Source organism: Liolophura sinensis, chromosome 6 (genome assembly GCF_032854445.1).
Source record: "Liolophura sinensis isolate JHLJ2023 chromosome 6, CUHK_Ljap_v2, whole genome shotgun sequence".
Lineage (NCBI taxonomy): Eukaryota > Metazoa > Mollusca > Polyplacophora > Chitonida > Chitonidae > Liolophura > Liolophura sinensis.
Window position 1 is genome coordinate 46,032,582 of NC_088300.1, and position 13,060 is coordinate 46,045,641.

Here is a 13,060-nt window from a genome sequence, read left to right on the forward strand (position 1 = left end):
TTGACGAAACATCAAAAGGGAAGACTTGCAATAATGCCATAGTATCTGCTGTAGAAATATCATACGGCAAAAGGGAGATAAATGTAAGTTTTTTGAAAAACCCGCTCTGTCAATGTATTCTTCAACGAGAAACAAAAATTTGTTAAATAAAACAGAAAAGGGATGAATGAGTCAGCATATGTATGGTAACCTGACATTAAAGTGTGAAATACACAGGTGGCTTCTTTTTTATATGGTTTCAGTGAGATATACATTTTGAACTATCAGCCTGTGCATTGGGTGTAAGAAGAGGTCATATGACTCATTCTGGTTCAAAATGGTGGATCGACTGGGTAGGTGGGATTTCTGGTTTGTGTGGATGATGGAAGGGTTTGTTGACATTTTAACACGGCTTTTCCCGGGCCTGGCTTAATTCATCCGTCAAGCAGTTTGGTCTTGTTTTGCTTTTTTTTTATTTCTGCTAAAGATTTTTGTAACGATAGGCAGGTGTATTCTTACTGATTGTTACAAACTGTTTCGATGTTGTTAATCAATTAGCGACTCGTTCGAAGTTAGTGTAATGTTAAACCATTTACCAAAGTGTTGAAAATAAGTAACGCCTAAAATTGTCTCCTACTCTGAAAAAACAAGGTACACAGGTAGAGCCTTTGGCACCGGGTCTCAGATGTAGGTGGAGCTAGACCAGGTGGGTGGGATAAACTAGTGTAGATAGCAAATTTACATTGGTTTACATCGGTTTGACACTGTCACTCCCCAATAGCCACCTGTTTCACAAACAATACTAAGCTGATTGTAACTACAATAGCAACCTAACATATGCAATGGACTACGTGATTAAATTAATGTTAACTGTTGAAATAACCAAAGATAAGTTATGCTATTTTGTAAGCAGGCCATGGAGGGAAACAAAGAGGAATCTGAATAGATAAGCTTTAGCCATAGTTGTAGACTTTCCAATAGATGTAATCTGTTATCCCTATTTTGCGAAATCCCATGGAGCTCACAACTACGGCATGAAATTGTAGAAAGTGATGGTGCTGTGTAGATTAGGCAATTGAAACAACACTCGCCAGTTACTATCTTACATTAGAAAAAAGAAGATACATGAAAGTCATCATCTTCAACTGATTAAACATTGTTGTGTTGGTATGCATTGGTAGATACATGTAAGCATCAAAATAAATTCTAATTTTTGTAGGTTTGGAGAAAGAAATGCACATCCAGAGACAAGATAGTCAAATATACATATTGAATTGTATTTAAATATGAAGTTGAGGTCAATTTTAAAAAAGTGCTGATATTTACCTCTGGCTGTCTCAAAATGTTATACGTGAACTGAAAAGTCATTTTAGCATTTTCAAAGGGTGCAAAGTGGACCAAAGTTGTCAGACTTAAAACAATTTTATGTTTTTATTTCTTGTGTATTTTGAAAGCAACAACTACGAATGAGACATTTTTAGCTAGCCTATATAGTACAGGGGTAGCGTATGTTGAACCCTGAGCATTGGCGCCCAAGTCGGCGCCCAATAATAGAGAAACCAATGTTAAACAAAATGTTTAGGCTGGTAGCTTAAAAAGTAATGCATGTATTGAGTTCAGGATTATCATACGTGGAGAGAGCATAATAGCAAGAGGGGGATATTCCATCGTTGATGTGGTGTGTATACATTTAGTACCATAAATTACTGAATTCCTAACTTAGTGTACTGTGTGTAAGAATCCATGTTAAACAAAATGTTAGGGTTTGTGTCTTAAAAAGTGTTGTACAATGGTGCAAGGGGGTTGTTCCATCGATGATGCTCTGTGAACACATGATTTACTCTGAGTTACCAAATTCACTATTTCAGCTTTTTATGCATTGAGCTGAAGTTTTGCATTCATGTGTCTCACATGGCCTTGCTACCAATTCTAAGGTGTAAATCCATTGTTGACTTCTGAAGAGAAAATTTCAATAAATGTCTTGTAATTCATGGCTTATCAGCTTTACTAAAGCCCTGGTCTCTTTTGAATGAATGAATGAATGATTATGTGCCAATAAATTTGAAAAACAGACAAGCAGGACTAGTGTCTAGTGTGTCTGCTATCAAAATTGCAATGCTCTGTCTAAAATGCCTGTGCTACAGCTATGGACTAAGCCTATTCCATGAGGTGTAGGGGTACATGGGACAATTTACAAAGTTTCCTTTGTCAGCAACAACTGAGTTTATCTTTGTTCATTCATCTCTATAACTGGTACATACACAGATTTAGTCCACACATAATGAGAAAGGCAGACCCCTTTTCAGTGTACTTTCTTGTCAAAATCTTGGATCAGGGCAATTCCATAAGGATAAATGTGTGCTTGACTAACCCTGAAATTCATTTTATCCAGTTTATCCAGAGAGGCAATGGCAGGTCTTTGTCAGCATGGTATTTGTGTTTGAACTGGATACAGTGTCATATTTAGTGTCTTCTGCTTGGTGTTCCTGTGAGTCAGCACTCAAAACATAGCAGTATTATTAGACAACAAAAACTGTGTGGAAATAATGTTATACCCCAAGGAAGCCAATGGACTGTAAACAATTGATAACATATTGCACCTTGATTAGAACTGATTTTGTTATCTTTGGTAGTGAACAGTGAGGCCAATTCTCGACGCATCACATTTGTGGAGCAATGTTTTGGAACATCTGGTCAGGTATGTGTATATAGCACCAAATATCTGACTAACAAAGTTTAAGACTACTAGTAAGAGATCTACATGTATGTTGACTTATCAAGAACTTAGTCTTAGACTTAGTCCTAAAAACTTAGTCCTTTGCACTAGTTGGTGTCTTGCAAATAATCTGATAGTGGAACCAGTCTAAAGGCTAAACCACAACAATTGCAGAGCGGGTGTTTAAAATATTTTTTTAATGTTCCACTACCAGAATGTCCACTACAGCCAGATAATGCAAGACAAGATGTAGTTGTTAAGAGTTGTAACAGTAGGTAAGCAGTAAATTTGATTTTTTAAAGGCATGTGCAAATTTCAATTCATTTTCATAATTTAATAAATTTGTTCTTATTAAATAGATTTTGATTTTTCAGTTAATAAGTTAGGACCTGTGTGGTTGGGGTGGTTAGTGTGCCAGCATAGCACAGTGCCCCAGGAGCCTCTCACTAGTGTGGTCACAGTGGATGCATCTCATGCTGGACTCCTCTCCATCTTAATGTGGGAATGTATGTCTGCAACCTGCCTATGGTCATACGTTTCCCCGCCCGGTTTCCTCTCACCATAATGCTTTCGTCGAGTAATAAAATATTTTTGAGTATGGCATAAAACACCAATCAAATAAAATCAAATCTAATTCATCAGTTCGATTAAACGGATGGCTAGAGAGGTTGATGAAAGATTGTATATGTGTGTTTCAGCCCCTGCGTGTACCTGGTCGTGTTCTGGTCGGGGAAGGAGTGCTCACAAAAATGTGTCGAAAGAAACCAAAACCTAGACAGTTCTTCTTGTTTAACGACATTTTGGTCTATGGCAATATTGTGATTAATAAGAAAAAAGTAAGTCATGGGTTGTGATTTTGAAATGAAGATTTTCTCAGGTCTTAGATGAGAAAAGGTATATTCAAGGCTAGAGGGTTAATTTGTCTTAGATTGCCTGAACCTCTGTAGTAGGATTAATCAAATCAACTAGACTAAACAATTATACTGTGAACCTTTAGCACTATACAGCGATTTTTTATTGTGGGCTGATTATGACAGGATAGCTGTATTGTTGTTATTAAACCACTGACATGTGATTCTCATCTCTCAGACATTAGCAGTGGCCTCCAGTTGTTCTCCTCATGAAATATCCATGCTTTGGTACATTTTTTGTATGCGCAAAAGTTGGATGTGTGCTACTGGTACCAAATGGCGGAAAACTTTGTTTGTGGGGAGAAATAAAGCTTAGGTTCTACTCTCAACTGTATTATTCAGAGAGGATAAAACAAGGATACGTTTGTGTATCTCATTAAGTGTTATATGGTATATATGTATGTATGTATGCTTGGTTTGTCATGTTTCCTTGCTCTTACCTCACAGTACTGAGTGCCAAGCAAGCTGCAGCAAGTACCCATTTTGATTTTTTTTTTTTTTTTGATTGGTGTTTTACGCCGTACTCAAGAATATTTCACTTATACGACGGCGGCCAGCATTATGGTGGGCGGAAACCGGGCAGAGCCCGGGGGAAACCCACGACCATTCACAGGTTGCTGACAGACCTTCCCACTTATGGCCGGAGAGGAAGCCAGCATGAGCTGGACTTGAACTCACAGCGACCGCATTCGTGAAAGGCTCCTGGGTCATTATGCTGCGCTAGCGCGCTAATCGACTGAGCCACGGAGGCCCCTACCATTTTGAATTCTTTGGTATAACCTGACGCAGGCTTGATTCCGGGGCATCCCGACTTTGAGCAGGAAACTCTTTCCTGTCATATTTTTTTAGTCAAAAAGTATAGTATTTAGTATAAAACATGTATACTACATGTTATCTTTGTCTTTCAGTATAACAAGCAGCATGTGATTGGCTTGGAAGATGTGAAGTTAGTGAGTGTAAATGATGAAGGAAGTAAGTTGACAACTACTACATGTACTATAATTAAGTAGAATGGAAAGTTATAAACTGTATTGAACTCAATATGTCTTGAATGTGTTGTGAAATGTGAAAAACTGCAAATATTCAATCTTTTCAACCACCAATCGGTGGAATTTATGATTACATTTGTTATGAAAATTACAATAAAAATGATTTGTGTGCATTACTGAAGATGCAGCCTTCATAAAACTGTGCAAATTATTTCTCTACATTCCACAATTCTCTCAGAATATTTCAAGATATTGGTTACAGGTTGAAGAATAAGGGTACATATGTCTTATTTATTATAACTGGTGAATATTCATGAAGCTATCTTGTTATTTCATTGGTCAATCCAAGTTCTGTGATGGGTCATTATTTTTCTCTAAATGACCCACCCTTGCTCACATGAGGTCCATGGTCAGTATTTTTTTATCTGACACCAGCAGCAGGCGAGGTCCAAAGCAAATATCCAATTTCACTGACAAGGAACTGCCAGGATCAGAAATAAATTTGATCACTTTATTGTGTTCATTTCATAATCTTGAGGATGTACATTGTACACTACAGGTGGACTTCCGAGCTCTACATGAAACTGACAAGTCTAAGTTTAGGCTGGTTCATAGATTCAAGTGTGACACTCGGCATATCATGTGTAACTTACATCTAACGTAATGGAATTGAAGTTGGTATAATAAAACACTTAGTAACTTTTAGCTTAAGTCAATACCATGAATCTCAGACCCTTGTCCATACTCTGCCAAACTGACATCAGGTCCGGGATTCCTGGTATTGACTCAGCCATAAGTTAATAAGTGTATAATAATGCTATGGTTTTAAGTCTGGAGGGTTGACAAGTGTATGTACTTGACAGAGAGAGTCATGTTTTCTCTGAATGCTGCCGATAAAAGTTTCCTCTACCGATAAAAGTGACCACCATTATATAGGTAAAGTATTTTTGAGTGTGGTATTAAAAAACAATCATATTAATAAATGCATTTACTATTGTTCCTTGATACATGCATTTTTTCCATAATCCAAAATCTTGCATCAGTTTGGTCTAGAGCAGATGTAAGCACTTCCAAAGTTTTCTCATTTGTTTCCTTTATATTGTTTTCTTGGTTAATGCTGTCTCAGCATGTTTTCAACTGTTCTTAAATTGTCGTAAAGTGTCTAGTGGTTGCTCTAAATAAAACAGCATTATTAAGAAATAACAAGGTCCAGGGTTTATTGTTTACTGAAAAAAGTAAGACTCGTTGAAGTATTGATGTGCTCAATAATTGGCTTTGTCAGAGAGAAACGGCTGTCATTTGTGGGTAGGTTGACGCCTTTACAGCATGTCTTGTGACTGATGAACTCTGACGCCTGCCACCAGATTTCCTGTTAACAAACTGGTGTGCATGCAGTACATTTTTCTGTCTTCCTGTATAATAAATGGGCAGCTTTATAAGCTGTGGTGTATTTCATGAAAATCACACTCGTTCTGGCTGCACATGATGCTGTTCAGCTTTGACATAATTGCATGTTTAATTTGCAGCCTTACGGAATGGTTGGAAAATCTTTAGCCCTAGCAAATCATTTGTTGTTTATGCTGCAACAGCGACAGAAAAACTCGAGTGGATGGCACACATCAAGAAATGTGTACAAGATTTATTAAACAAACGTAAGTGTAAAGGCAGGCAATCTGTACAGATTTCCAGCCGATCATGTTATATTACTGATGTTCAGAGATGAAAGTTTTTAAGATTTATCCAAAATTCAGGATTTTTATGCCTCATAAAAGTCTGGTTTCGGGTGAAAATTTATAAATTTCACATATAATTTGACCATTTCCTCATTTCGAGGAGTCTTCTGCTTTCGTCTCTGGATGTTTGAAAGTACTGCATTCATATATTTCCAGCAGTTTGTAAAATGAGCAGCAAGTAATTTTTGGCTTATTTTTGAATTCATACCTTTACATTCGTTGATTGGCCTTCCATTTTGACAGGTCGTGTAATGAACACATCATTTTATCCAAAGAGATTAATATAATTGCATTGTTCTTGTGAGTTATTAACTGTGGACGTGATGGGAGATAGTAACCACAGGACCCACTGAGTGACTGGTGAAATTTGTTAGAAGTTGTTACATTAGATAATGTACGGTAGAAGTTCATGAGCAATACTTTCCCTGAAGTGTTAAAAAAAGTTGCAACCAAGGTGGGTATCAAGCACAGTGTGCCGTAATTCATGATAGTAGCAAAAGGGGCTGTACAATGGGCATGTAGAAAATATGAAGCTCCTGGGGGTTTTGCTGTAAAATCAGGGTCATGTCTAATGTCAACAGTTTGGCTTGGTTGGCAGAGATAGCCACCCTCATTTTTTACAGTGGGCTGCGCTTACTCTTATTCATTTAAGGTAAATGGTAAAAAAGTCATTGTTGATGGATTTAGAACCTTGCACACCTCACACTGAGATGATTCAAGACTAGGTGTCTGTATTTAAAGTACAATCCCTGAGCCCATATTTCTATGTCTATGATGTCAAGGCAAGGCTAATGACTCAGTAACTTATCTGTGTTCTCTATCTTGTACAGAGGGCAAGACCCAGAGCAGCACAGTTGACTCTCCTGTCTGGGTGCCGGATCACGAGGCCTCCAAGTGTATGCACTGTCGTAAGACTCAGTTCTCAGTAATCAACAGACGGGTGAGTGAAGGCCTTAGTCGGTCAAATGCAATGTTTAATGTGGTACTTACCTTACACACAGCTCCCTCGAAATAACATGCCCAGTGGGGGACTAGTTTTTCTAGTAGCATTATAACCCATTGAGGCTCAAGTGACACCACAATCAAGACTTGAAAATGTAATCCAGGGGTGTACAGTAACATTGATTGGTTTAAATTATGAAACTATGAAATTACCTACTGCTTCATATGTAACTCATTAAATGCAATGAACATTCAAAGAGCTACCCCAGTGCGTGTAATTGCTTAAAAGAAACTTGTGATTTCAATGTGACGGAATGGACACATGATAGAGGCCTACAGAACATGTGAAAATGAAATGTTAATGATTTGGGGCTGTTCCTATGTTCTTATATTGACAATAAAGACGACACTGATTACAGATGCAAGTTGCAGATATTTTGGGTCTGGCTTTATTATGATAAAAGCAATATTTTTACAGCCAACAAACCTTTCATTCACTTGTTGAACGACGATGGCGGCGATAAATTCATTTGTCATATCTACAGACACGCTCATTGGTCAAAGGCTGGTTGAGGAGCCAGTCAAAGAACACAACACAAAAGGAATTGTCTCCCCAACTGGACTTACACAATGGCCAGCTTTTATTATGACACATAATCCGCTTTACGGCAGATATCAGATATTCCACAGTGGAGCTAGGTTAGTGTTGACATCACGGCACCAGATCTGGATTTGTACTGTGCCTGTCCATACATGAGAAGCAATTAGCGCCATCTGACGTCAGAGGGAAGGAACTAGCCAATGGAGCCACATGTTATCGTTGAGCCCCCTGTTACGCAAATAAAATGTAGGTTTAGAATTTATCAGTGTCCTAACTTTGTGAAAGACTGCACCTAGACACGTACAGCATCATGTGTGAACATTGTATAAATGATTATTGTCAGGAAGACTACATGGTTGTATATATTTGTGAACATGTCTAGTAACCACATCCGTTCGTTGTTTACACATAGCAAACAACATGGAATGGTTTTCTTAATATTTGAATTTTTTTGGTGTATATCTGATCTCCCAATTTTGATTTTTTTTTCTGATAAACTTTTGTGCTGACATGAGGAGAAAGAAAAATGAGACACATGAGTCATACGCGTTAAATCCAATTTCACGGAAAATCGAACCATGTTAAATCAAGGGAATGTTAAAGCAATGTATGATACTTCTCTACTGCTATGCTTTTTTTATTCTAAACAAGGGAAAATGACCATTGTGCAGTTACAAGCTGCGATGCATGCACAATTCAAAACACACCTTACCATGAAGAACAAATGACTAATCATTGTGGCTTAATCATATGGCAGCATGGCAGCAATATTGTGGCAAGACGATAAAAAGAAGTAGTGCATCTTGCATGACTAAGAACAAAAACAACAGTTATAACAACAACAGCATCTAGGCTGAAAACTTCATGCGGCAAACAATTTATGGCTTTTTAGAATTTATTTGTAGCATTAATGACTTGATTTTTAAAAAGGAACTTTCTCTCCCAATCTCTCCCAAATCCTGACTGTCCTGTGTTTATCTTGACCTTTGATGCTGTAATCATTCGACGTTGACGTGTTATTGTTGCAGCACCACTGCCGACGGTGTGGGATGTTAGTATGTAATCCCTGCTCCAATAAGCGCTGGCTGCTGCCCCAGCAGTCCTCTAAGCCCCTGAGGGTCTGCCTCACCTGTTATGACAAGGTGTCTAGGGCACACACTGGCCCACAGAGGGCTTCAGGTAAGTAAGACTTCCAATAATATTAATCATGGTGAACCTCAGCTGTTGGTTTTACAAAGAAGGTGTAACTTATTCACTAGGGGAACAGCAAATCAGTACAATTTTGAGAAGTGAAGACTCCCTTTAAAAGACAAAAAATGGCCTAATGAAGTCATATCTATGACACACAAATTTGCATAATTATGCTTCATGTATTTTTATGTGCCAAAACTTTGGGTTCTTTCTAACTTGAAGTGTAAAATTCATCCACCTTTATAGTATTGAAATAAAGGCTCATAGAATCTGGCTTTTGATATCAAAACTGTTTGCATGCGGGTTTACCAGAATACGAAACAGCAGCGAATGAAGACTCATCAGGTGATGACAGTTCAGATGATGAGGATGAAGTGGGACCAGCAGGAGAACCTGCCTCCATCGGCGATGACGCACCACAGATTGTAAGCTTTCAGTTTCACTTTAGAATAGGTGGCATTACCTGAATTTTGGTGAAAAATTAAATACCATTATGACTTATTGTGAACGGTTAAGTGTGGGGAAACATTTAGTGTGTGACTTGTGCGGTTTGAACTAGCCACCTTTGGGACAGAACACGTCGTTTCTATCACTGTCTTGACGAAGGAAATTCCCTTCGGGACCACTTGTAGATTGAAAGTACTTTTTATCTCTTTACAACTGCAGTCATGAATATATAATTCCCCTTCTCTCACTGTTGGTAGGATCTGTTGACATTAAGCACTTGGTACCTGTGCCACAGGCAGTCTAACATCCGTTGAAGGCCACGTCTCTAACCAGTATGGCACATATGTAGGAAAGTCTGTCAGTAACTTGCCAAAGATCATTGGTTTGTGTTGGACACTGCACCTTCCTCTACTTAAAATACTGACCACCATTGTATTTGTGAACGATTGTGAACACCTGGTGTTATACAACCATGAATAAGTGAATAAATCCCAAACTGGAGATATCAGGCTAGACTGGCTGAAGTCACATTTGTTTTGTACACAGATGGTATTACTTAGTTGTCTCCCCTTAAATTTCAGGGTACATTTTATGGTGAAGAGGAAAACAATGCAGCCTGAGAGCAGTGGACTGGGGAGTATTACCGGTTGGAAGTTTTCAGTCTGGACAGATCATATACCCTCTGGTGATATTTGTGTTATCCTGGTATGTCTCTGAACAGTTTTCCTCAGTATGGCAAACCTAATACTGACTCACTTGTAGATCAGCGTCATCACAAATGTATATTTATTTAGTATGCGCATCCTGTGTTTTTAAACCAAATGTTTTACTTAATGCCAAATGTATTTGAAAATGTGTCTGGTTTTTCTTTCAAAAGATTTTGAGCTTGTCAGATCAGTTTAAGATGTGGTCTGATTGTTGTATTGCAAAAATGTTAGTCAGTCATTGGTCAGTATTGTGTTGTAATTTTTTTACCCGACACTTTGCATTATCTATCAACCTTGTCTGATTTTTTTTTTTTTTTTTTTGAAAGTTTGGTTGTGCTATGTAATTTGGAAAGCATGAGAAGATACATGGATAGCTCTTTTGGGCTGAAAATAAGCCCACTCTGACAATGCTCAGATTGTAATTAAATACATGCATAACATGCTAAATGGTAACTTAGTAAATTTCTGAACGTAAACTGCAATATGTATATAATTCTGCTCTCATTATTGGGGTTCTGTGCTATTTATAGCTATTCATGCCTTTTTTGCTACTAAAGGAATGATAATTTTCGCATGTAGGGGACATTACAATGAGTCTGAGTGCACTAGAAGTTTGCTATTGAAATAGTACTGCTACAGTGATATACCTTTGTGGCAAGTCTAATGAAATTTTGAAAGAGACCCTAATATTGAAAGCTCACATCTCGTTAATCTGTCTCTAATTGCACTTCCCTTAACATCTTGTTATAAATTTCTGTGAGAAATTTGGATTCTTTGTGTGTGTAGTGAAATAGAAAATAGCTCAAATGCTTCTGTTTGTACATGCAATTTAGGTTTTCTTTTATTTATTCTCTTCTGTGTATATTAGTATTGTACAGAAGTTGATCCTTTTGTATGAAATCTGTTAAATGCAGAGGCTTTGGCACTTCATGTACATGTATTAAGAAGGTTGCCATTTTGTAGTATATGTATATGTAACATTTTTGTGAGACTTACTCAGTGTCATTGCATTCTTCTGTCACCATTTCATATATTTTTAACTTCATTCATCTGGCTTCCACACTCTAGTTCTCTGTTTTGATAAAAAGTAGAACTTCAAATTTAGCTAGTGCCAATTCCATGAGTGTTACTTAGGACTGCATTTAACAGAGATCTGGATCCAAACCCCTTACCGAGGAACCAATAGAGAAACTGCTCCTATGCTTCAACAATTTTGATGCTTGTAAAACTCAGTTTGCAGAGTTTTGCATTAACAGTTATGTAATTCAACACTTTTTTATTCCCCTTGAATTTTATTGGTGTGTGTGTATTCTGTATTACCTTTCATTTATCCCTGTTGGTGTTACTCGTCTTAAGTTTGAAACTAATGCCAGCTTTGATGTACTTCAGTACACCTGTCTAATTTTGAAGCATGAAGTGTCTAACTATTTTCAAGATTTAATGGTAACTAGCAGAACACATTTGAGTTACCAAGTGGGGATATTCCTGTTCATGGCTAGTGACCACAGGAGGTGACTTAGTTCTTTGTTCATATCCATGCAGATCTTACTTCTTGGACAACTAGTGTATCTTTTTTTCGATATTTTTGGAGGGTTCCTGCTTCTGTTTTTGCATAAAATTAAACAAATCAGTGACTGGAGGTGTTTACATGTCTACATGCTTAACTGGTATTAAGGCATTTTTGTCAAATACAAAATAGCTACACATTAAAGCAGAATTTATATTGGCACATTTTGATGTATTAGAATAGTCAGTCCAAAGCAAGAAAAACGATTGCTGTTTAGTTATTTCAAGAGGAAGTGGAATGCGAGTGGCAAAGCGTAAAACTACTAATGATACTGTTTGTTTTTGTGCATGTATTAATTATATTAAATAATGATTTGTTATGTATTACGATACACTGTTAACATTTTTTCACTTGTTTTTCAAGAAAATTTTGTCCTTTATTAAGACATTAGAACCAAACAATGGCATACGTATGTGTAGGTACCCATTTTTAAGATGTCAGCTGGTATTGTATTTGAGATTAAGAAAATGTATATACGTCTATAACTGATCATGTGTTTCATAAAAGGATGTTTACACGGCAAACAGTTGGAAGATGCAAATGATGGCAGATTTCCTGGTACTGTTCTAATTTATCCACTAGGAGAGAGAAAGCTAAAGAGTCCACTGTGGTAACACGGTGATTACTCTGGGCCCTGCCCCAGTGAGGGGATTCTTCTACAGAACAAACCACATTACCCGATTCTGGTAGTTTTTAGATTGGTTGGCCATTGAAAGTTAAATGGGGATGAAGAATGGGAATGAAACATATCTCAAACTCATGTGTCTCTGGTACTTTTTATTCCATGTTTATATGAGAATGTCTCCTGTGCATATGCAATCTTAAATTAGGTTTCTGGTAAAACCAGTGTACCCCACCATTGAGAGGCTGCCCTATCCTGACCTATGAAGTTTCCAGATAGTACTCCACATGAAAGCCAGTGAGGCTGGTCTCGGATGCACTGGGGTGGTACTGACCTAGGGACTCTGTTAGGTTGACAGTAAGTGTGTACAGTATATATATTGCACAAAGTAAAACTTTGTCTCTTCTTCCCATTGGAATGTATTTGTAAAGAATCGTGTGTGTGTGGGTATATTTATCTACATTTATGTCTACTTAAAAAGGAAGTAGTATTTAAATCTGTTTTATAAAACATGTACCTCTTTCACTCATATGCAAATGTTCACTCCTCACAGATTTTGATTCGTTAGTTCTCTCGGAAAATCGATTACAGGTGGCTGTTATTCCTTGTACCTTGAAAGTATGTTTGACAAATAAAAACCTTCATTTTAGTTACA

General features: G+C 37.4%; 1 protein-coding gene across 1 annotated transcript; it reads left to right on the forward strand.

Moving 5' to 3' along the window:
• Positions 1-291: 291 nt before the first annotated feature.
• Positions 292-13,060, forward strand: LOC135466478 (pleckstrin homology domain-containing family F member 2-like). The gene is made up of 9 exons (XM_064743974.1): positions 292-332; positions 2,613-2,677; positions 3,394-3,531; positions 4,515-4,578; positions 6,122-6,247; positions 7,159-7,268; positions 8,900-9,050; positions 9,375-9,487; positions 10,091-13,060. The coding sequence occupies exons 1-9, from the start codon at positions 317-319 to the stop codon at positions 10,127-10,129; spliced, it is 822 nt and encodes a 273-aa protein (XP_064600044.1). The 5' UTR covers positions 292-316; the 3' UTR covers positions 10,130-13,060.

What these genes read in the sequence shown, in the direction of transcription:
- LOC135466478 (XM_064743974.1), top strand. An exon ending in TTGTGATTAATAAGAAAAAA is followed by an intron (nt 3,532 to 4,514) that starts GTAAGTCATGGG and finishes TTTGTCTTTCAG; the next exon opens with TATAACAAGCAGCATGTGAT. An exon ending in GAGTGTAAATGATGAAGGAA is followed by an intron (nt 4,579 to 6,121) that starts GTAAGTTGACAA and finishes TTTAATTTGCAG; the next exon opens with CCTTACGGAATGGTTGGAAA.